General features: G+C 41.8%; 2 protein-coding genes across 2 annotated transcripts in view; both read right to left on the bottom strand.

The window, feature by feature from the left end:
* Window positions 1-1,652, bottom strand: part of LOC137327346 (suppressor of tumorigenicity 14 protein-like) — a 113,606-nt gene extending 111,954 nt beyond the window's left edge. The window contains exon 1 of the mRNA XM_067993047.1: window positions 1,283-1,652. Within this exon, the coding sequence (XP_067849148.1) occupies window positions 1,283-1,366 (84 nt within the window). The 5' untranslated portion in view covers window positions 1,367-1,652. The remainder of the gene's footprint in view (window positions 1-1,282) is intronic.
* A 4,614-nt stretch (window positions 1,653-6,266) lies between these two features.
* Window positions 6,267-26,022, bottom strand: part of LOC137326837 (suppressor of tumorigenicity 14 protein homolog) — an 83,355-nt gene continuing 63,599 nt past the window's right edge. The window contains exons 16-18 of the mRNA XM_067992217.1: window positions 24,333-24,604; window positions 16,807-16,943; window positions 6,267-6,425 (exon numbers count right to left, since the gene is read on the bottom strand). Of these exons, the coding sequence (XP_067848318.1) occupies window positions 6,267-6,425; window positions 16,807-16,943; window positions 24,333-24,604 (568 nt within the window). The remainder of the gene's footprint in view (window positions 6,426-16,806; window positions 16,944-24,332; window positions 24,605-26,022) is intronic.

Below are 26,022 nucleotides of genomic sequence, written 5' to 3'. Positions count from 1 at the left end.
TCTCATTCAAACTCCTTAGATCTGTTACTCACTTCCACAGTACATATCTGTGTATTCTGATCTTCTGTAGAACCATCAATGTAAATTTTAACAAAAAATTGTGCTATTGTTCACAACACTGAGCTTGATTCTTACCTCTGCAGCTATTGTTTACTTGTCTGAATTGTAATGTGCCCTGAATCGTATGTTTTCAAATTTTTATTGAGTTTCTGAAAATTTTAATATAACAATGTAATCTAATTTCTGACATTTGCTTTTCATTGTCTTGAGGTCCTTTTCATGTGTATAACCTTCCAGATTAAACTAAGCATTCATGACAATTGCATTGTGCTTTTGACAGAAGTCTATTAGTCTGATCACTTTGTCGTTTCTCTGTCCAGTCCATTTGGTCCTATCGCAACCCTATATATTCCTTTTCCTACTTCAGCATTCAGAGAGGGGAATCATGGAAATTATAACACAGAAGGAAGCCATTTGGCTCATTGTGCCTATGCTGGTGCCAACTCTTCAACCGGAGCTACCTACCCTAATCTTATTCCCGTGCCCTACCTCTGTATCATTTAATATTCTTCCTTTTCAAATAGTTATCCAATTTTCTTATCAATTATATTATAGTCTCTGCCTCAAGATCACTTGTGGCAAAGCATGTAACTTATTTTGGCAATTTTCTATAGTATCATGTTTCTTAAAGTGAAGCAGGCAGATCGTAATACAGTATGGCCTTAAGATATTACAGAATATCTCTTATAAATGAATTTGCCACATAAGAACACGCTGTAGGTGTCCAGAATCTCTAGCTGGTTTATTAAAGCTGCTGCAACAGTAACTTCTGTTAATGTCAGGGTGTGGAATTGAACCAGTGGAATTGGTGTGGGGTTTTTGTGCATCTCTCAGATACAACAGAAAACAACAGATGTGTAAAAACTTCTGGAAAGTCCATCCAAAAAAGAGACAAACAGTTCAGATGTGCTTTAAAAAATGAGCACGTTACTTTGACACCATGCAGTGCTGTAGACACACACAGTTCAAGTCATATCAGTATTATCCAATTTGATCTTAATACACAAAATACATTTAATTATGGTTGTAAAATAATTATGCACGATAAAATCTCAGATATATATTCTTAGCCAACGAATTGTTTAACTTAAAAAAAACTTTTTTCTTGGTCAGTCATCACACTTTTGTTCGCCTGACTTCAGTTCACTTTTATAAAAATAAGATGTCTCGACCTTTTTCACGTGTACAAGTAACAATTTTTCTTATTAAATTCCTTACTCACCTGGCTACTGCAGACAGTCACAGGGAAGTCAGACTCGAAGGCTTGGTGGTGCCGGACAGTGCGATCAGTAACTTCTTTCCTCATGTTTCTACCTTGTTTCTCTTTGTAAATACAGAAAATAACAAATCACTTCCCTTTTATTTATGAATCAAATTCAGATTCCTTTTCAAAAGTGGGAATGGGAACCATTCTTTGATACCTCCTTTTTTTGTTGGATGCAAGTGTTTAACGCGCTTCGGGTTATCAGAAACAGATCCTTGGAAAAAGAAAATAATTCTCACGTTTCTGCTGAGATGATTGCAGTGACAAGGCGTCAGTGGTCAGTCAGATTGGCGTGCTGCCCCTGCGAGTGAGCGGCTCTGCGCTCTTCCTCCCAGTCCTTAGCAAAATGAAGCTTTATTAATAGTTAACTTATATGTGTGCTGAAGCCGAATGGGGCACATGTCTCCAAAGAAGAAGCCCGAGAAACAACTAGGGCGGATCTAATAAACAACTCCTCCTCCAGTCTTGGTTAGTCTTTCTTTCTACTCGGAGCCAGTCTGGTTTGGTTCAGACTGCCATTTTCCGTCCTGGACCACAGCCCCAGCATGTACCAATTCCAGGTTTCGCAGATTGGCCAAACACAGCCATTCCTTTCTCCGAGTGGTCTAAGCTGAGTGAGCATACGGATCCAGTACGATCTGGTTGACCATGTTCTGTACCTTACCTGCATAGTGCCAGTTTGAAAATTGTGGGTTCAAATCCCATTACAGTACTGAGAGGGTGCAGTGGTATCCTGAGAGAAATGGTATGCACCACATAAATGCAATTCCTTTATGTCCCGCAGCAGCACACCATTGCCAACTCCCTCTCCCCGGTGCATGAGCTACAGTCAGAGGCTCACCCAAATTAAGATGAGCCCCGAAACTATGGTGGGTGAGCACTACTGCTTAGAAGTTTCACCCCATCACAGCTCCAGCAGGGATTGTGTCCCATGGAAAACCAGTATTGCATGTTTTATAAATTGAACATGCAATGGGGATTGGGCATTTCAGAAAATAAACCTCCCAAGTTCAACTCTCATGCATCTTTCCTTGGTACTACAGAGCTCACTAACATCATCAGTGGCCTTTTAATTAGATTTTCTCACCAATATTCCCACCTCTTTGGAAGATGGAACACCAAAAAAATCTTAAAAGTGAGAAAAAAGCAACTAATTCTTTTAAAGCGAAGGCTCCAGGCCCTGTGTTATAAGCAAAACACACATTAGAATATTAGCAGATTATGGAACATAAACTACTCATAGCACGGTAGACATAATTCATTTGTACCTATAGTACTCCTGAATCTCATGACCCAAACCAACTTGGGGGAAAGTGGGACAATCATTTCAATGACCTACATCTAACATTTATCTAAGTGTAAAAAAATCAGTTAGGTATAATAATGCTGAGGTTGAATTTTATGGTACATTTTAACAGTGGATCAATTTAACATCAGATTATAAAGTCAATTTTTATTACTATGCCCAATACAGTATTGTTGTCCTGCTATAAGGAACTAAGGGGAGATAGCATGTATCAATAGAGAGAACCTACAAACACATTTCAAAACAGTGCATTGTGCGTTATGAAGTTACTGCAAATTGCATTAAAGTAGCACAACTTACATTTATTCAGAATGTATACATACGGGCTAGAAACAAATGCCACATGTATATCTGCACCCAGACAGCTAAGCAGGCACTGTCCTCAAGGGTCTGCTCTACACATGAACTGGGCTTCTAAGACTTGGAGGGGAAAAAGATGAAATTGGAAATATCAATAAGAACAAACATCTCTCATCACAACTAGAAAAATATTACAGGTAAATAAAATATTATTCCATAGAAAAATACACACAGTTATACCCACTACAATCCAATGTGTTTTTTCAACTGCATATGTACACAACTCTTAAATATATCACAATGCAATGCATACCATTACTGCATATTTCTATACAAATTGCGAATCAAACTCAGATTTCCATATAGGATATGTGTATTTGACAAGAAAACTGTCGTTTTTGTATTTTATAGATTGAAGAGAAACTTGCAGGCTGGCTTTGAGGGGACTCATTCATTGAAGGATGTTTTATAGGTTGGTACCCCAAAACAAATATTGTCCCCACAAGCCTTTCAGAAAGCTCTACACATGCCTTTAGGGAGCTCCGAGTGGCATCATGCCACAGCCACAGGATTGCTGGCATTATGTAACTTTGGTGAGCAGATTGACTGAAGGACTCATCTTCATTGCTAACTTTTCCCAGCCCGACTGCATCATGCCGTGCAGTTACACTCTATCAGTGTGCATCCGGGTGCCTACAGAACATCTAAAGTACTTCTGGGAAGGCATCGTGAAGAATCCTGCGACAGGTGAGACAGGTTGTCTCCTCAGAGGAAATTTGCATGTAACTGATTTACACTGTTTTTACACTGAAACATCACTATGCACGAATTTCCTCGATCGTTTGCACCGCTTCCAAGATACGTCCACCGAAACCCTCTGACGCTAATTCACATAGCGTCGCCCCAATGTAAAAGACCAGCTCACGCATGTTTCCTGGATTTATGCAAATAATACACTGGCATAGATTTAGGCGCTGCACGGCCCGAAGTCACCAGATATCGGCGTAGCTGAGATGGCTGGAATTTGATAGCAATTTTCTTCACGATTTAAAAAAAAATTCTCACTGAGTCCTGCACTATACCAAACCAAAGTGTTGTCAGTCCCAATGAACCTGATATTTTTTAGACCCCACATGTCCCCACGCATTCAGGACTAAGCAACTGGCCTTCCCAATGGGCATATCCCTTTTCTGCAAAGTAATGGAAGAGGAGCAGCAGAAGCAAGAGGTTCTGAGAGTGAGGCGCCATGGCAGAAGACAACAGCCCACTCGCTATTACCCCATTGGTGCTTGTTTTACACCGGTTTTTATATTCTGCCCGAGGCCAATGAGTTCGGCAAGAAATTTGGGCGTAAGTTCCCGTTGGCAAGATCGACCCAGATACTGGCATAAATTTCAGTGTAATTTCTGCGTAAGTGCAATCCAGGGAATCTGGGCCTTTAAAGACTGCTATTATCATGTTGCTTTGGGTACATTTATGCACAGTGCTAGCCCAACTATTTTTATATTATGAAATTGCCTGGAAGGAGAAGCAGTAATTACATTTACCAAACATTTGGGCCTCTGGGATAATTCTTTACCCTCAGGAATAATCTGGATCTTGTGATTTTTTTCTGGCCTGGTACGACACCTTTAAGCAATGAAATTTAGATTTATTTTTCCCTACCAGCTTCTTCAGATCAATGAGTTTGTTTTGACAATCATGTGGTATTCAACGAACCTTGGAAACTGCATTCGACATTTTTCACTACCATTGCCGATATGTTGACCTCCCTTCAGGTGCTAATAGCATTAGAATTATTCCAAAAATTTATATCTCAATGTTTGAAAATAATTTTATAAGAATAAACTGAGAATGGAAGAAGCATGACTACTTTTGTCTTTTTTTAAATTCATTCATGGGATGTGGGTGTCGCTGGCAAGGCCAGCATTTATTGCCCATCCCTAATTGCCCTTGAGGTGGTGGTGAACTGCATTTTTGAACCGCTGCAGTCAGTGTGGTGAAGGTACTCCCACATTGCTGTTAAGTATGGAGTTCCAGGATTTTGACCCAGCAACAATGAAGGAATGGCGATATATTTCCAAGTCAGGATGTGTGTGACTTGGACCCACTTGGACCTTCTGGGCCCATGGTTTAACTACCAACAATACATGGTGTAAGATATATTTGCAATTGGTAGCATATATTGAAGTTTAATTTGAATAATGACAAATCATCTTCTGACTGGGTGCCTTATCATTTGCATAAATTAATATGCTGATTTGCAAAGTTGCTCTGTGCATGAATAGTAACTATGGTCTGTAACTACTAGGATAACATTCAAAAAAGGGGCTTTAATGCCTGTGAGTTGTGTTGCCAACAGCAACCAATTGCATTTATATAAAGTCTTTTACATAGTGAAACAACCCAAGGCACTTTATGGAGGAATGGAGTGGGCACCAAGCATAAAGTAGGAAGTTAGTAAGGTGGCCAAAGGCACACACAGGTTGGTTTTGAAAGAGAAGAGAGATATAGCAAGACAAAGAGGTATCATCTTGATGTTTTCTTTTCCGCAGTCTAACTCTAGAACATAATTTTGTTCAAGTACTGAATTTGTTATTGGCCCTGCTGTGCAATAAAAAATTTAAAATGGGGTGATAGCTGTGTTAACACCTTTGATAAGTTAAAATAGACAGGATAGCTGAAAAAAGGCTGAAAATATTTTTAACATTTATCCAAAGATTTGGCATGAAATCTTTTATACAAAATAAATGACATACCAGTTCACAATTATAAACATAGTTATACTTTTTCTTAAAATGATTACTGTGTTCAAAAATAAAAGCATTGTGATAACTCTATAGTCATTTAAACAGGAAAGGTCATTTATATACTTAGTGCAGACAGTGCTACACATTGTCCTTTTTTAAAGAAATTATCTATTCTTTAGAGACCTCTGAAATATTTACTTTGTTGAAAATCTTTATAAAACTTAATAGTCATTGTACTATAATAAAATTTTCTTTTAAGTAGACTAATAACAAAGGTATTATTCTTATAACTACACTGTGCCAATTGTTAGCATGACTCAAGTCCATTTATGAATATCTTCTTGGCAGGGACCATTCGTGATCTATTAACCAATGCTCCTTGTGTTTTTTTCCTACAAAGGCTTTCTTTTTTTCTTTCACTGTCTTTTACTGGCCGTTGAATCTCCAAATGGTAGCATATGGAGTCAATGACCAAATTATTCTCCATCTTTCAGGCTCCCTTGTGAGCCAGAAGTAAAAATACTGTATTATTAAAATTATCCAATTAGGAAACATAATGAGCTGCTTCATGGAATGAACCGATGTTTCAATTGATCTGTTGCTTGATCCAGTCAGAAAATCTAGAAACTCGAGTATATACACCAGGACGATTACGTCGAGCACATCCTTCTCCCCAGCTGACTATTCCTGCTAGAAACCACTTCCTTCTTTTCCCCAGACAAACCAATGGACCTCCAGAGTCTCCCTAGAATAAAAGTTGAACAAAAACACTTTTAAAGAACAAGCATTGCTCACAGTAAGTCAGATGATACACTGATTTATAAAGACAGCAGTGTTATACCATACAATGCACAATGCATTATTCTGGTGTTAATGTGGAACTATGTCCCTTTAAGTATAATCTGGCTAATTCTGCACCCATTATAGAACCTGTATGATTTTCATTCCATTGAAATCAGTGGAATGAAAATCGGACAGGTTCTATATCAGGCAGACAATCCAATCCATCAGATCACTGATCAGACAGTGAAGACAAATATTTACCCCTTTATCTCAAAAAACTTCTAAAATTCAATCTTCCAGCTTGTTTTCAAATCTTTTGGAAACAAGCAAATCCATCAGTAGTGTTGTAGTCTGATGAAAGGTGTGCTTTGACGATCACACCAAGAAAAATAAAGTTTTTTCATAGAATCTTACGGCACAGGAGTCCGCCATTTGGCCCATCACGCCTGTGCCGGCTCTTTGAAAGAGCTATCCAATTAGTTTCACTCTCCTGCTCTTTCCCCATAGCCCTGTAAATTTTTCCTTTTCAAGTATATATCCAATTGCCTTTTGAAAGTTACTATTGAATCAGGTTCCACCTTTCAGGCAGTGCACTCCAGATCATAACAACTCAATGCGTAAAAAAATTCTCATCTCCCCCCTGGTTCTTTTGCCAATTCTCTTAAATCGGTGTCTTTTGTTTATCGACCCTCCTGCCAGTGGAAATAGTTTGTCCCTATCTACTTTATTAAAACCCTCCATAATTTTGAACACCTCTATTAAATCTCCCCTTTAACCTTCTCTGCTCTAAGGAATAACAACTTCTCTAGTCTCTCCACATAACTGAAGTCCATCATCCCTGATACCATTCTAGCAAATCTCCTCTGTACCCTCTGCAAGGTTTTCACATCCTTCCTAAAGTGTGGTGCCCAGAATTCGACACAATACTCCATCTGTGGCCTAACCAGTGATTTAGAAAGGGTTAGCATAACTTCTTTGCTTTTTTTACTCTATATCTCTATTTATAAAGCCCAGGATCCCATATGCTTTTTTTTAAAAAAACAGCCGTATCAACTTGTCCTGCCAGCTTCAAAGATTTGTGTATGTGAACCCACAGGTTCCTACGCCCTCTTTAAAATTGTACTATTTAGTTTATATTGCCTCTCCTCATTCGTCCTTCCAAAATGCTTCACTTCATACTTCTCTGCATTAAATTTCATCTGCCATGTGTCTTCCCATTTCATCAGTCTGTCTATGTCTTCCTGATGTCTGTTACTATCCTCCTCACTGTTTACTACATTTCAAGTTTTGTGTCATCCAAAAACATTGAAATTTTGACTCCCATCCTCAAGTCCAGGTCATTAATATATATTAGAAAGAGCTGTGGTCCAAACACCGACCCCTGGGGGACACCACCACTATATACCTCCGTCTAGTCTGATAAACAACTGTTCATCACTACTCTCTGCTTTCTGTTTCGTAACAATCACTGTTTTGAATGCTCTGTATAAACAAAATAAAGCACAGATGCTCTAATCACCCCTCTGTTTCTTGGATATGCACTTGAAGTGCCATAACCTACAAAGCTACGGACCAAGTGCTGGAAAGTGGGATTAGGCTGGGTAGCTCTTTTTCGACTGGCACTGACACAATGGGCCGAATGGCCTCCTTCTGTGCTATAAATTTTCGATGTTGTTTCTCTCCATCTGTCTGTCTCTGAGTCAGTGCTTCTCATTGTTTCAGAATTCGTAGCAAACAAAATAAGACGTGTTCCAATTGCTGTCTCTCTGAAGTAAAAAAAATAAGCATGTTATAGTTTTCCTGTGGAAACCTATGTCAAAAAAGATTCTAAAATTCATAACCAAGCTTGTTTTGAAATCATTTGGAAAAACAAGCACAACTGCTTTTGTAGCATGAAGAAAACCATGCTTCCAGTTGTTACACTAACCGAATTATACTGATGCATGATAGGATATTCTCCATACTATACATGCTCGAAGTGCAGAATCCTGAGAATTACAAGCAAAATGTGGATAGCAACTATCACCAACCAACAGAGTAATAGCTCGCAAAAGAATATCAACTGCACACCTAAGCTGTTGAGAGAGGGTAAGGCCACTGAGGAAAAAGCATTAATAAAAGTAATCAAAATACACAAAAGACAATTTTAAAAGGTGATTTTAATCATGCTGTGAACTGTACTTTTTAATATTTTTGTTAAGTTAGAAATCTTGGAGCCGATTTTCATCCCTTCATCAGGCAGGAACAGGGTGGTAGCAAGATGAAAATGGCAGCACAGAACTTACCACACCATTCCCGCCAATGTCCAGGTGTCCACCATTTTGGTAGGGGACTTGAAATGGGCATCCCAGGCGTTTGCCAGAAACAGACGGAAGCCTGATTAGCCCAATGCAAATCACCCCCACCCCCTTAACTGCAAAACTTAGCTGCACCGGCTGGGCTCCCAATTTTACACCTTTTCTGATTGGTGAGCTGCTTCTAAAACTCAAGCAGCTCAACGACGGAATGCAAATGAGGCCCAACCATGAAAAAGGTTTCAGCCTCCGACCACTTCCATCAGGTAAGCCGAAGGCTCGCTCTGCCCACCTCCCACCCGATGGAAGCAGTCATGGGAAAATCTCCCTTATATTGAGCCCTGGATATTTGAGGTTGTGAACAAGAATAATTATGGACGAAATGTTTTTGAAAAAAACACTCAAAATTCATATTTGTGAAACAGCAATAAATAAGAACTCACTGATTTCTTATTGATATATTTTAGTTACTTCTCATGTTACTGAGTTCTGATTTATTGCTGTTGCATAAATATGAATTGAGTGAATCAATTGAAAGTATAATACATAAATGTCCAAATGTACACCTGTGATGCCTCACAAATGACAGGCAAAATACCAGACCTCCAATAGCATCGCTCAAAGTCAGTTTTGTAAGGACCGTGTTAACGATGTGATACTGAATATAATAGGCTGCTGCTAAAGTGAAGTGGTGTCCCTTTAAGGCCATGAAATTTACTTGCTAATAAGTAAACATTGGGTGAGATCAGAGATTAATTGCTTTGGCGGTTTAAAGCCACAACCCTAGCTTTCTTTCTCGTTTTTTTAAGGGTGTGATTTGCAAAATCGCTCTGAGACCACACACAGTCTGTCTCCAGCATCAAATGGCTGTCTTTGTTTTTATGTGAGTAGGTAAATTCACTGAGCTGTTACAAATCTTCAATGTCAGATGTCGACTGAATGTTTTTGTTTCTTTTGCTTTTTTTTTTAAAAAGTGTGACAGAGAAATTTGATGTGACACAAGTGTGAAGGGCAGGAAATGTACACTGGACATACCATTTTTGTATTATATTTGAGGTACAAAAGATATCAGACCAGGAATGCACAATAATGTTTATTTTCATGTTTCTCCACTGTGCACTTAATGACAGTATTATGTGGCAAAAGTTTCCACACATTTAAGTGTGTAAAACCAATGGTAACAGTTTACCCATGGTGGATGGCACCATTTATTATGCTAGCAATACATCAGAATTTTGCTTGGTGTCAGAAATAATAAATGTAAATATCTTAATATCTCTACTGTGATGTCCCTTTTCTTTGGTCACTGTGAACCAGATTTTAGACAGCAGCCAACAATAATTGTTCCCATGCAACAAATATGCTTTTTTTTCATAAATATTTATGAAACATTTTTTTTTCTAAATGTTGGAGACCAATCCCACTGTAAACTGGACCTCAAATTATAGCTGTTATTAGTAATGATTCAGTAGTAGCTTTCTACTGCCAATACTTGAGGCGAAGAACAAATCTTACATCTTTAATGCTAATGTCAGGTAGAAAACTACATTACATTGCACTCAACAAAGTCACTCACCATGACTCATGAATGATATTTAAAAAGCTCAATAGTTATGATATTCAAGTGGACAGTGTAATTTTAAAAACTCTTAATCATATTCAAATGGAGAAAGACCATATTACCTCTACATTTCCCTGAACCAAAGTACCAGGCAGAAGCAAATCATTTAACTTGTATCTGATTTAAAAAAAAGACGCAAAATATACCTAAATAAAATTATCAGTCCTAAGACCTCATCCTGTGATCTTCTTGTTCTGAGGCTACCACAAAGCACTATACTGCTTGTTCTGCCTGGCCAGTACATATGGACCTTATTTTATTCTGTAGGAATTGTTTGGGCTTCATTTTAGCACCCGCTATCCGGTGCGTTCCTGGCGGGGGGGGCTCCGAAAATCGAGGAAACCCGGAGCGGGTTCGGAGCCCGGCTCCAACCCGCCCACTTCTGGGTTCCCCACAGACGCGCCGACGTGCGCGCGCAGCCCCCGCAGGTGGGAATCCCGCAGGCAATTAAAGCCAGCGAGGTGCCACTTAAAAGTATTTACTGAGGTATTTCAGGTCATTAACTGACCTGATTAGGTGAATATGTGAGGAGGGGTGGGATTTTATAGACAACTGCGACTGTTTCCCATACTGGGGGAAACACTCCCAGTTCAAATGGACGTGTTGCAGCCGTCAGCCTGTGGCAGCTGCAAAGGTCCATTTGACAGGTTGGGGGGGGGGGGGGGGGGGAAGACCCTCACTCATTGCAGGAGACCACTCTGTCACTTGGGACAAAGTTTGGCCTCCACCACCCTCCTCCTGACACGAAAATTCACCAACTTGCACACTTACCCCGGGGTCCAGAGACATGTACCTATCTTGCGGACCCCCTCAGATGCACATCTTCCGGATGGGGGCCGCCGTAGCTGCAGTCATGACCTCCTCGGAGGGCGGACAGCATCACCAGCCTTGCCGGCCACCTCTGACACGTGGAGCTCCACAACAGAGTGCTGTGACACATCCACCTGCACAGCAGGAGGGAGGGCAACCACAGAGAGAGATGCGTCGCAGAGGGCACTACCCTCGCCACAGGGTCCACAGACCGAGGCTCAGCTTCCTGGACCTCTCTGAGCAGCAGTGCACACGGAGGCTCAGAGTCACTCGACATGTAGTTATGGACATCTGCAGCCTCCTTCATGCCGAGCTGCTCCCGGGGGCCCGAGCACCATCTTCTTACCAGTCGCTGTCAAAGTCACCACTGCCCTCAACAACTTCTCCTCCGCATCCTTCCAGGGTGCCACCGGGGGCATCGCTGACGGCTCCACAAAAGAGCCCTGCAAATACACCTACACCACTCTGCAGTGACACAATGGGTGTCATCAGTTGTGGGTCTTCATTGTGATCCTCTGGAAAGGGTATTATTGCACAAACCAGACAAGATTCGCAAAGACGTGGCAGTAGTGGTGCCAATATAATATGTAAGGTGAGTTGGTCAGAAATTCAATATAAGTAAAAACCATGACAAACCCTCAAACACCCTTGTGCATCCCCTTCATGCTCACAACACATTTGCCTTACGCTGCCTACTGCACATATGTGATGCATGCCCTGTGGCTGCAGCACAGGTAGTGGCAGGTTGAATGAGGCTGACTGTGAAAGAGATGCACGAGAGGTTGGTTCTCAAACAAGCGGACTGAGCTTGAATAAAGCATACTATGATGGTATGAGAGCGGAATTGATTAAAGTGGACTGGGAAAATAGATTAAAGGATAAGACGGTACATGAGCAGTGGTGTTCATTTAAGGAGTTATTTTACAACTTTCAAAAAATATATATTCCACTGAGGAAAAAAGGGTGTAAAAGAAATGACAGCCATCCGTGGCTCAGGAAAGAAATTAAGGATAGTATCCGACTAAAAACAAGGACATATAAGGTAGCCAGACTTAGTGGGAGGATAGAAGATTGGGAAGTCTTCAAAAGACAGCAAAAAGTAACTAAAGGATTGAATAAGAAAGGGAAGATAGATTATGACAATAAATTAGCAAAAAATATAAAAACAGATAGCAAGAGTTTCTATAGTTATATAAAAAGAAAAAAGGTGGCTAAGGCAAACGTAGGTCCCTTAGAGGATGAGACCGGGAAATTAATGGTGGGAAACATGGAGATGGCAAAAATGCTGAACAAATATTTTGTTTCAGTCTTTACGGTAGAGGACACTAAGAATATCCCAACACTGGACAAACAGGGGGCCTCTAGGGGGGGGAGGAGCTAAATACGATTAAAATCACTAAGGAATTGGTACTCAGTAAATTAATGGGAATCAAGGCGGATAAATCACCTGGACCTGATGGCTTACATCCTAGGGTCTTGAGGGAAGTGGCAGTAGGGATTGTGGATGCTTTGGTAATAATTTTCCAAAATTCTCTGGACTCGGCAAAGGTCCCGGCAGATTGGAAAACTGCTAATGTAACACCCTTATTTAAAAAGGGTAGTAGGCAGAAGGCTGGAAATTATAGACCAGTTAGCCTAACATCTGTGGTGGGTAAACTTTTGGAGTCTATTATTAAGGAGACAATAGTGGAACATTTGGATAAACATAATTTAATAGGACAAAGTCAGCATGGCTTTACGAAGGGGAAGTCATGTCTGACAAATTTGCTGGAGTTCTTTGAGGACATAACGTACAGGGTGGATAAAGGGGAACCAGTGGACGTAGTGTATTTAGACTTCCAGAAGGCATTCGACAAGGTGCCACATAAAAGATTATTGATAAAGATAAAGAATCACTGGATTGGGGGTAATATTCTGGCATGGGTGGAGGATTGGTTATCTAACAGGAAGCAGAGAGTTGGGATAAATGGTTCATTCTCGGACTGGCAACCAGTAGCCAGTGGTGTTCCGCAGGGGTCGGTGCTGGGTCCCCAACTCTTTACAATCTATATTAACGATTTGGAGGAGGGGACCGAGTGTAACGCATCAAAGTTTGCAGATGATACAAAGATGGGAGGGAAAGTAGAGAGTGAGGAGGACATAAAAAACCGACAAGGGGATATAGACAGGCTGGGTGAGTGGGCAGAGATTTGGCAGATGCAATACAATATTGGAAAATGTGAGGTTATGCACTTTGGCAGGAAAAATCAGAGAGCAAGTTATTATCTTAATGGCGAGAAACTGGAAAGTACTGCAGTACAAAGGGATCTGGGGGTCCTAGTGCAAGAAAATCAAAAAGTTAGTATGCAGGTGCAGCAGGTGATCAAGAAGGCCAACGGAATGTTGGCTTTTATTGCTCGGGGGATAGAATATAAAAACAGGGAGGTATTGCTGCAGTTATATACGACACACGACAACGTAAAATCGTCGAGCAGAAATTGATAGCCAAGTTCCGCACCCATGAGGACGGCCTCAACCGGGATCTTGGGTTCATGTCACGCTACACGTTACCCCACCAGCGAACAAATGTTATCTGTTTTTAATATAACGGGTCAGTTGCTGTCTTTTCAATGTTTCTACCTCTCTATCTCTGTTTTTTTTTTGTTTTTTTTTGGTGATTTGTATATTCGGAGACCTTGCAGGTAACACCTGTCTGTCTGCACACTAATTGCCTTGGCAACGGGCAGTTGAAAAAACTGTCTGTAATCACCAAGCATTGTTCTGTGATTTATAAATGCGATTTCATTTCGAGGATTTCATTTCCAACAACGTTCACCTGAGGAAGGAGGAAGCCTCCGAAAGCTTGTGAATTTAAAATAAAATTGCTGGACTATAACTTGGTGTTGTAAAATTGTTTACAGCAGTTATATAAGGTATTGGTGAGACCGCACCTGGAATACTGCATACAGTTTTGGTCTCCATACTTAAGAAAAGACATACTTGCTCTCGAGGCAGTACAAAGAAGGTTCACTCGGTTAATCCCGGGGATGAGGGGGCGGACATATGAGGAGAGGTTGAGTAGATTGGGAGTTCAGATGAGAGGCGATCTTATTGAAACATAAGATTGTGAAGGGGCTTGATCGGGTGGATGCGGTAAGGATGTTTCCAAGGATGGGTGAAACTAGAACTAGGGGGCATAATCTTAGAATAAGGGGCTGCTCTTTCAAAACTGAGATGAGGAGAAACTTCTTCACTCAGAGGGTAGTAGGTCTGTGGAATTTGCTGCCCCAGGAAGCTGTGGAAGCTACATCATTAAATAAATTTAAAACAGAAATAGACAGTTGCCTAGAAGTAAAGGGAATTAGGGGTTACGGGGAGCGGGCAGGAAATTGGACATGAATTTAGATTTGAGGTTAGGATCAGATCAGCCATGATCTTATCGAATGGCGGAGCAGGCTCGAGGGGCCGATTGGCCTACTCCTGCTCCTATTTCTTATGTTCTTATGAGAGGGTGAGTATGAGATAGAGCCATGAGATTGTATGAGGATTGGGTTGAGTGGTAGTGGCAGGATGAGTACTGGCGAGTTGAGTAAGTGCAGGTAAGATGAGGATGAGCTTTGAGTGGGTATGAGGGGTGATGTGACAGAGTAGTGTTGGCAGTGCAGAAGGAGATGTGGGGTGGGGGCGGTGATGTGGCAGATGGAGTGTAGGGGAATGAGTAAGTGTACTCACTTTGGCTGACCTACTTAGGTCATTGGAGCGCCTCCTGCACTGTATGCAGGTGCGCGATATGTTGGTGGTGCAGGTGACCTCCTCTGCCACCTCGAGCCAGGCCTTCCTGGTGGCAGAGGCAGGCCGCTTCCTCCCACCCGCCGGGGGGGGAAGGTCTCTGTCCTCCCTCTCCTCCTCACCCCATCTAATGATACCTGGAGTGAGGCATCATTAAACAGGGAGCAGCCTTCCCCCTGGGCTGCTCCATGCTGTAATTTTTTCTATTTGTTGCAGCATGTCAGTGGAGGACTGCCCCTTTAAATAGAGCTCCTCCAGCTGACAGACCTTACTGCGCATGCGCAGTCCGCCCAACGTGCAGATCAGCAGTGGGGAACCCGGAAGACCAGGTCAGTGGATCCAATTAGGCTGCGATCGCGCGGGGGCAGACTAATTTCACCGGGCGCGTTACCCACGCGCCCAATAGCACCCCCCCCGCCACGAACCCGCAGCCCTGATAACAGCGAGCCCTTTATGTCTGATTCAGAAGACATTGCCATGAAATTCCAAGGAATTTCTAAGGTAATTGACCACTCAATAGCATCCAATTTGGTAGCTGACTGAAAGTCTGTTGTAATGTTTTCCATGACAATGTTGTACCTTTGGTTTTCTCTCTTAATGGTGCAAGAAGTCCTGTAAGTGGACTTCATCCTCTAAGATCCACTGCTGTAACTTTTCTATTATCAATCGTGGCAGAGATGCTATCCAACTTTTAACCCAATTTTTATAATCCTGTTCTTGGATCTAACATGCTCATGCTACGCGATCAAATTTTCTTCAAAACGGTCGTTATTACAGACCGATGGTTTGTAGGTCACAGCAATCAATATTTTTTATTTAGAAATAAATACTAATATGAAGTGTGATAATTGAGAAAATAGTAAAATCATACAGTATACATAAACACAATTAAAATGAGAAAGCCATAGTATTGCATATGAGGAGTCAAGACCAAGTATCATCTTCAGGTGAAGCAGATAGGGGCCAGGGGATATGTGCAGGGGATACATCCCCGGGGCACATAGAAGTAATGCAGTCCCCATTTCAAAGTCATACATTTTGTCCTTACATATACATTTATAAATTCCTATGTCCATATTTATAATGGAAACTGCCTATGTAAACTTGTCAGACTATAATTATACCCTTCCAACAGTGAAGCAGAAATATTAAACTTAAGGCTGCTTCTAACCTTGAGAGCAACCAACAGTGCTACGTTTGTGCAGAAAATAGTGTCTACGTCTAAACTACTAAAAATCTAAACTTCATTCTCTGGTCACACAAATGAAAAAAGTTCCCATTTGAACTTGGCAGTGGAGGGTGACTGGTATTTATTGATCTATACTCCAGGAAGCAGTCAATAGAGAGGGGAGAAAGATGTTAATGTGATATTCTTTAAGAATCTCTAGATATATTTATCATTCAATGTAAAGGACCTAGAGTTTAATTATTATTATGAGAATTATAGTGACATGCAGTAGCAAAAATAAAGTTCTTTATTAGGTCTTTATTTTGAATATACAGATCTTGTGTATATAACCTTATTTTATAGTTGATATCACATCTGTATATAACCTTATTTTGTGGCTGTCATTTTGGTGAATAACCCATTAAATTACACAGGTGTATTAATTGTTTTCCTAAATGCATAGTATATAAAAAGATTCATAAAGATGTAATTATATATGATTCTGCATTAAATGAAAAAATAGGATTTTGTTTTACAACATGATCCTACTTAAGATCAGCCTTCTGTTTCGAAAATAAAGATTAAACTTGAGTGTCACTGCAGTAAAATCTGATGAAAGTCAAAATACTTAATTCTATATTTTACTGATTAATTACCTGTGCTGAAAAGCACGGCCTCTTACCTGGCATGCATCAACTCCACCACGAAGAAAGCCTGCACAAAGCATTCTGGAAGTCACTGAGTTCTCATATAGCTTGTTACAAATATTGAGAGGAATTATTTTCACACTGGCCTCCTGAAGAACAGTGGCTAGTTCACCTAACAAACAAAAAAGGTTTTGTTTAGCTAAATATTATCCAGAGAACTGAACATCCACCGGATCTACTGTTCACACATGTTAAATATTTCCTTGCACTCTGCAGTTACTGCAGAAGTTGCTGATTGAAATCTCTGTGCTTCCTGTGATTAATTACATCCACACTTAACTGATATCTTTGTCTGTTGACCAATATTTTATATTTATTTAAATTATTTCAGTCTCCAGCAGCGTAGCACTCAAGTGGAGCACTCATTTTTACATCAGCAAAAGACATTCAAATTTAATATTATTTATATATTTCAAACATTTTTCAAAGTTATTGATCCCCTCGAGCCTGTTACATAGAAATATACAAAATTTTACAGCACGGACACAGGCTATTTGGCCCGACAGGTCTAAGCCAGCGTTTATGCTCCATACGAGCCTCCTTCCACCTTACTTCATCTCACCCTATCAACATATCCTTCAATTCCTTTTTACCGCATGTACTTATCTAGTTTGCCCTTAAATTTATCTATGCTATTCGCCTCAACCACTCCATGTGGTAGTGAGTTCTACATCCTAACCACTCTCTGATCAAAGAGGTTTCTCTTGAATTCCTTATTGGATTTATTAGTGACTATCATATTTATGGCCCCTAGTTTTGGACTCCCCAACAAGTGGAAACATCTTCTCTACATCTACCCTATATAACCCCTTCATAATTTTAACAGCCTCTATCAGGTCACCTCTCAGCCTTCTTTTTTCTAGAGAAAAGAGCCCCAACCGGTTCAGTCTTTCCTGATGGTTGTTCTGCTATTCAATTAGGCTGATCTGTACCTCAACTCCATTTACCCACCTTTGTTCCATTTCTCTCGATACCCTTACTTAACAAAAATCTATCGATCTCAGTCTTAATAGTTTTAATTGACCCGGTATCCACAGCCTTTTGGGGAGCGAGTTCCAAATTTCTACTACCCTTTGTGCGAAAAAAATGCTTCCTGATTTCACACCTAAATTGCCTAGCTCTTATTTTAAGATTGGGCCCTCTTCTGGATTCCTCCACCAGAGGAAATAGTTTCTCTGTATCTACCCTACCAAATCCCTTAAACATTTTAAATATCTCAATTAAATCCCCTCTTAACCAGCTAAACTCCAGGGAATACAAGCCACTGTCTCTTACCTTATTTGTTAACCATGGTTGAATAACTACAATGGTGGAGCCTTTGCCTTTTAGGGATATGTACTGGTTTTGTATTGTATTTGTACTAAATACTTTGAATACTTCTCACTGTTTGTCTGTAGGTTTACCCATTAACAGTTCAGCCCAGTTTACTTTGACCAATTTAATTCTCATCCCTTTGAAGTTTGCCTTACTTAAATTTAAAATCTTGGTTTGTGACTTTCCCTTCTCCCACTCAAACCTAATATCAAATTCAATCATATCATGATGTGGAGATGCCGGTGATGGACTGGGGTTGACAATTGTAAACAATTTTACAACACCAAGTTATAGTCCAGCAATTTTATTTTAAATTCACAAGCTTTCGGAGGCTTCCTCCTTCCTCAGGTGAACGTTGTTGGAAATGAAATCCTCGAAATGAAATCGCATTTATAAATCACAGAACAATGCTTGGTGATTACAGACAGTTTTTTCAACTGCCCGTTGCCAAGGCAATCAGTGTGCAGACAGACAGGTGTTACCTACAAGGTCTCCGAATATACAAATCACCAAAAAAAAACAAAAAAAAAGAGATAGAGAGGTAGAAACATAGAAAAGACAGCAACTGACCCGTTATATTAAAAACAGATAACATTTGTTCGCTGGTGGGGTAACGTGTAGCGTGACATGAACCCAAGAACCCAAGATTCGCAGCAAATTACCCAGCTTTCAAGAGAACAGCGTCCACGACACCACACAACCCTGCCACGGTAACCTCTGCAAGACATGCCAGATCATCGACACAGATACCACCATCACACGAGAGGACGCCACCCACCAGGTGCATGGTTCATACTCCTGTGACTCGGCCAACGTTGTCTACCTCATACGTTGCAGGAAAGGATGCCCCAAAGCATGGTACATTGGCGAGACCATGCAGATGCTGCGACAACGGATGAACGGACACCGCGCAACAATCACCAAACAGGAGGGTTCCCTCCCAGTCGGGGAACACTTCAGCAGTCAAGGACATTCAGCCACCGACCTTCGGGTAAGCGTACTCCAAGGCAGCCATCGAGACACATGACAACGCAAAATCGTCGAGCAGAAATTGATAGCCAAGTTCCGCACCCATGAGGACGGCCTCAACCGGGATCTTGGGTTCGTGTCACGCTACACGTTACCCCACCAGCGAACAAATGTTATCTGTTTTTAATATAACGGGTCAGTTGCTGTCTTTTCTATGTTTCTACCTCTCTATCTCTGTTTTTTTTTGTTTTTTTTTGGTGATTTGTATATTCGGAGACCTTGTAGGTAACACCTGTCTGTCTGCACACTAATTGCCTTGGCAACGGGCAGTTGAAAAAACTGTCTGTAATCACCAAGCATTGTTCTGTGATTTATAAATGCGACTTCAGTTCGAGGATTTCATTTTCAACAACGTTCACCTGAGGAAGGAGGAAGCCTCCGAAAGCTTGTGAATTTAAAATAAAATTGCTGGACTATAACTTTGTGTTGTAAAATTGTTTACAATCATATCATGGTCACTATTTGCAAAGGTGCTCCCTTACAGTCAGATTGTTAACTAAATCTGGTTCATTAACTGGGAAGTATTTTGGCACAGGGATGAACCCAACATTCTCAGCATTAGTGATGGCAATCTATTCCATTCACTAACAATCAGGATACCAGAACAGCTCGAAATAAATAATGCTATCACTGCAAGGTTATACCTGCCAGGAAAGAGCACTGTATTGGAGACAGGGATGGCCACAGAGTGAGTTGAAGAAGTTTGAGAACACTAGGGAGCTGATGGTGACTGACAATTTTTGATATGAATGAAAATATTAAGTTAGAGGGGGCAGTAGTTCATAATGTCAGTAATCATGCCAATACGAGCATGCTGCTGCGCAGATACTGATGAGGCTGCTTTTCAGTTGACTGCTACGAGGCCTAAAATGAATTGGTATCTGATTTTCCTTCTTCACTTTAAGAAATGCCTCCCTCAATATGCTGGCTCATATTTGGAATTCACCGGTTTGTAGGAGGGAAACAAACATTGTACAGCACAAAAGGAGAAATGATCTGATTAGGGGGTGGAATTCTTGTCTTTATTCATTCTTGGGATGTGGGCATCGCTGGCAAGGCCAGTATTTCTTGCCCATCCCTAGTTGCCCTGAGAACGTGGTGGTGAGCCTTCTTATTGAACCGCTGCAGTTCTTTGTAGAGGTTTGATACAACTGAGTGGCTTGCTAGGCCACTTCAGATGGCAATTTAGAGATTTGTATGGGACGTCCCATACAGGCCAGACGGATAAGAACAGCAGGTTTCCTTCCCTAAAGGATATTAGTGAATCAGTTGGGTTTTAACAACAATCCAACAGCTTCATGATCACTTTCTACTGACACCAGCTTTTATTTCCAGATTTTTAAACTGAATTCAAACTCACAGACTGCCATGATGGGATTTGAACTCACACTGTCTGGATTATTAGTCCAGTAACATAACCACTACACTACTGTACATGCAGGGACCAGGACTCAATTAATACAGATTGTAATCTTCCAGCTGGACTTTCAGTAATGTGAAAACAATGGCCTAAATTATAACAATGAGTCGGGATCTCCGTGGGGGGGGGGGGGAGGGGCGGGGGGGAGATGGGAGGCGGTCAATAAGCAGGTGGGAAACCCAGAAAAAATTTTCGTGCATGTTCCCGAGTGATCGCAACTCAATTGAAGTCACTAGTTCAACTTCCAGGTTTCGCATTGTCAAGCTACACATCAGGCGTACTGCGCACCACATGATATGATTTAAAGCCCACTATTTAAAGGGCCAATGCAACAATGCATTTTGAAGGAGTAAGGAGTAAGATGCAAAATGAAACGTCATAGAAGAAGGGCAGCACCCAGGTTCTCAGACACTGCCCTGGAGACACTACTGGCTGCTATGAGAAGCAGGAGGGAGGTGTTTTACCCACCTGACAGGAGGAAGAAATCTGGTTCTGCCACCAAGAAGGCATGGCAGGAGTTGGCAGAACAGGTCAGCAGCAGGAGCACGGTGCCCCGGTCTTGGCTGCAGTGCAGGAAGCGATTTAATGACTTTATCAGGTCAGGAAAAGTGAGTACAGTTACTGATTCAGAATATCTGCGATGGAGGAAATGGCAGCCTCTGTTGCGCTTCATGCATGGCTCACAATTGAGTCCATTCAGGCCCTGGCAACGGCCATGCGGACTCAGGGTGACCAACATGCTACCGCCTTACAGAGGCAGACAGAAGCATTAGCACTGGCCATACAAAGCCTCACACATGTCCTCCAAACTGTTGTTCAGCAGAGTGGTACGAGTGATGTGGGCCTGGCCCAGGAGAGGGAATGACGGCAAAAGGGGACATGGAAGTGGGACTCCACTCAAAGCGCTCCCAAGTCTCACCCGCTGCCCCTCCCCCAAACTGGTACCCGCAATGCTGCCTCCTCTCCAGTTGGCTGAGTCTGCCCCTGCATAGATGCAGGTGGAGCAGTCTTGGGGTGGGCCCTCACAGGCTCCAAAACCTAGAAGTCATAGGCCGGAAGCATCTAAGCAGTCCGAGCATGATTCTGAGCAACCTGCCACTACCTCTGCTGCAGCCACAGGGGATGCACCACGTAGAAGCGGTAGAAAGAGGAAAGCTAAGGGTATATAATCACCAAGGGTATGCACAAGGGTGTCTGACAGAGTGTCATGTTTTTCATTTATATTTGGTTTTGGTTAAATGCACATTAAATGTTATGATTCTCACCACCACTGCCACGTCTTGTCCATTCCATTCTTGAGTCCCTTTTGTGAAAGCGCCCTGTCATGTGTTTCAATTTTGAGACTTAATGCTACCCAATGGGTGCATTTACAATGGGTGTGTGTGTTTGTAGGTCTATTTTGTGCAACGTGGGAGGGGGGTGCTGGTATTGGTGGTCGTTCCAGGTGGTCTGAGTACTTGACTATCTTCACTTTGCAGATCTCTCTATGAGAATCTATCAAATATGAGTGACTCCCTGGCATCACGAGCAGCCAGGTGAGACGCTGCTCTGCCGATGGTTTGCCCATTGTCCCGCTCCTCCTCCTCCTCCTCATCTTCTTCAATGTTGATGGCAGGTGCAGATGCTTCATGAGTGCATGGGACCTCATCCGCCGTTATCCCTCTCTGTTGAACAATGTTGTGCAGGACACAACACATGACTATTATTCTACACACCCTCGCTGGTGCATACTGATCGATCCAGGGGCCTAAAGTGCATCTTAAGCATTCCTATGATTTGTTCAATGACAGACCTGGTGGTGATGTGACTGTCATTGTATTGCTGCCTCGTTGGTGGGGTTTCTCAGAGGTGGCATGAGGCACATCTGCAGGGAGTATCCCTTGTCTCCAAGGAGACAGCCTTTATGAGTGTCTTGTGCGTGGAAGAGGGCTGGGATGTTGGATTTGCACAAAATGAAGGAATCATGGCAGCTACCAGGGAATTTGGCACACACCTGCAGAAACCTCTTCCCGTGGTTGCAAACCAGCTGCACATTGATGGAGTGATACCCTTTTGGTTTATGAACAGTCCTTCCTCATGTGCAGATCCTCAGATTGCTAGACGTGTGCAATCAATTGTACCCTGTACCCGTGGGAAGCCAGCCAGAGAGTGGAAACCCACTGCCCTCTCAGTCTGGCTGATGTCATCAATGGGGAAATTGATGTAGTCAGATGTCGTGGCAAAGAAGCCATCCGTGACCTGTCGTATACTCTTATGTACAGGCAACTTAGAGATCCTGGTGATGTCACCGGTGGCACCCTGGAAGGATCCGGAGATGAAGTTGAGGGTGGTGGTGACTTTAACTGCGATGGGCAATGCACGCCTGCCAGGCCCAACCAGGAGCAGCTCTGCATGAAGGAGCCTGCAGGTTACTGCGACCACCTGGTGACTCAATCCGAGCCTGCGTAGGCACTGCTCCTCAGAGAGGTCCAGGAAGCTCAGCCTCTGCCTGTATACCCTCTCACGAAGGTAGTGCCTCCTGCGATCTCGACCCCTCCGTTGGTCCCCTCTCTGCTCTTCTGCAGGTCCTTGTGGGGCACCTGTGTCTTGTGGAGCTGCAACTCCCAGAACTGTACACCGTTTCTGCCGCAGATGCTGATGTGCCTCCTCTTCAGATATACTGCTGAATACAAACTGATGGTGTCAGTTTGAAGGGGGTCCAAAATGTAGGTAAATATGTGTGAACACAAGAATTCTGAATGTGAACCAAGAAATCTCAGTCTAAACACAAAGAACTTCCAGCCAAAGGTTTGTCTGAGAGAACTGATTGTCCTGCTGCAAAAACTCACCTTTTCATCACATGTCAATCACTGGTTTCAAGGTCCAAATGGCTGCTGGCTCCAACTTGCCTCCGTTTCCATGGCGTGTTTCAGAGGCCACGGGAGACACGTTCAGGTAGAGTTAAAATCATTTGTCTACCTCAATACACTATAGTTTAATTCCCTTAACAACTTCAAACACCTTAATTGTCCCTTTAAATGTCATCCCCTCTGGGTTTCTGAAGCGTGCGCACCCAGATGCGTCTGGGTGAAACGTGGAAGTCGGTGGGTTGGAGCAGGAATTCGTTCCCCCTCCAAACTTTTAACATTTTTACTGCCCCACCCCCCCGCCCCCAACTCACCCATTCTTCCGGGTTAAAATTTACCCCAATATATCAGACTGACATGGGAAAATGAGGGCAAGCTCTTTCTTCAGCAAATCCTTATACTAAAATTTTAGGATGACATCTGTTATACAGAACTTTGTTTTTCAAAACTAATTCCAAATCCTTCAATTGTTAACTCACTTACAATAATATCAAAAAAACGAAAAACACAGAATAAGTAACATATCTATTTCACCCGACCGCAGACCGACAATGAACATATATACATACCCTATAGGTATATATTTTCCACTGCAGACAATTGTATACAACCCCTGAATTCACAAATGAACATTTTATTCAGCCAGTTTACTTGTATAAAAATTATAGGGTAAATTCACCGATCCCATGCTCACAGCAGGGAGTGTGAATCAGAGACTGGGGTACAAAATTTTAGCCCTGATTCTCCAACTCATTGGGTGCACGAGATTGGTGAATTTACCTACACATTCAACAGGAATGCACTGTGCTTTCTCTATTATCACATATAATTTAAATACAGTAAGCACGACTCTCACTTATAGTTTTCAACAGCCTTTCCCAAAGCAACATACCATCTTCTCCTAGGACTCCCCAGCCAGTGACGTAGCAATTTGCGGTAGAACTGAAGATATGAGTAGTGGTGGGTAAGCAGATAGGTTGGATGGAATTACTGAAAAAGACTGGTGTCTTCAGTTCTAACAGTGCAATGTCATAATCTGATGTGTATTCATCATATTTGGGATGGGTAACAATTCTTTTAATTGACCTGGTCACAATCCGAGAGTTCATTCTATTCATTAACCTCAAGCCTAGATATGCCGTCCATGCTGATGAGGTGGAGTATCTGTAAGAATAAGGAAACTCTATTACATGTTAAATAAAAAAATTAAATGCAGATTTCCTCACTCAACAGTTCATTGGGTTTATCTAGGGAATAGATAAGCCATATGGATCAGGAAGGTCCCAGGTTTGAATGCCACTCTGTGTTGAATAAGGTTTTGCAGGTTAAAATAAAAATGGGTGACATATGTGCTCTATGAATGGTGTTGAATTACCTAAGTGTGAAGTTGAAAGAGATCTTAGAGTGTTAGTAGGCTGGGTATTTAACAAGTCTGATCATTATACAGCAACAAATAACTAAGCAAGGAGAACTACATTGCTAAATCAGGAGAGTGTAAGTCGAAGGGTGCTATGCTGAAACTACACCTTTGCTCAGACCACACCTTGAGTTCTGTGTTTAGTTTTGGTCACAGAGACACACGGAGGCATTAAACCCTGGAAGTGGTACAGAAAGGAGCCACATGGGGGATCCTTAGTGTTAGATGATTGAGCGATAAGAAGAAACTTGGCCTTTCAGCGTTGAAAGAAGGCGACTGAGAAGGGACCCTATAGGTATATATTAAACAGTACAGAAAAAGTAAAACTAGAGTACTACTAAAGAATAAACTTTGATTGTAGGAAAAGGCAGCACAGGTTCAAATGGTGAACGGTACATTTTGGAACATAGGAACAGGAGTAGGCCTCGAGCCTGTTCAGTCATTCAATCAGATCATGGCTGATCTGTGTCTCAACTCCATTTATCCGCCTTTAATCCATATCCCTTGATAACCTTACCTAAAAAAAACTTTCGATCTCAGTTTTGAAAATTTCAATTGACCCAGCCTTTTGGGGAAGAGAGTTTCATATTTCCACTACCCTTACGACTGATATCAGGAAGTTCTTCTTCATGCAAAGTGTGAACAACACTTGGATTGAACTTCCATGTAGATTTCTGGAGGCAAAACAAATCTTGGAAGCTGAAAAGTCTTGGAGTTATTTAAGAGACAATTGGATACTATGATAGAGAGAATTTAGTTTTTTTAGATGGAAGAGCGAAGGTGGGCCTTCCACATTCATATTTATCTTGTGACTTCAGCTGAGACAGTGGAAGGATGCTACAGCTGATTTCAGTGCCCCTAGGTTAAGGCAAAGTAAAATCAGCCAGAGCTCCTGGTCCTGATCGCTGTCCCGCGACTCCTGCTGGAAATGTGTACATGTGGACATCAGTGAGAACAGGATTGGGCTTAACTGAGATACAGCCTACAATTGAATAGCCTGCTAACACTCATGATCAAGGCTTAGACATGAATAATGCCACTTGGGCAAGGTACTCGAAGGTGACTGACATCGCAGGACTGTACGTCATCAAGTAGTCAATTGATTTCAAGAGAGCAGGAAAGGGTAGAAAATTGAAAGGAGAGGAAAGGGAAAAAAACAAAATAG

This window comes from Heptranchias perlo, chromosome 11, assembly GCF_035084215.1.
Source record: "Heptranchias perlo isolate sHepPer1 chromosome 11, sHepPer1.hap1, whole genome shotgun sequence".
In the NCBI taxonomy this organism is placed as follows: Eukaryota; Metazoa; Chordata; class Chondrichthyes; order Hexanchiformes; family Hexanchidae; genus Heptranchias; species Heptranchias perlo.
This window is presented reverse-complemented; position numbering and strand designations above follow the sequence as displayed.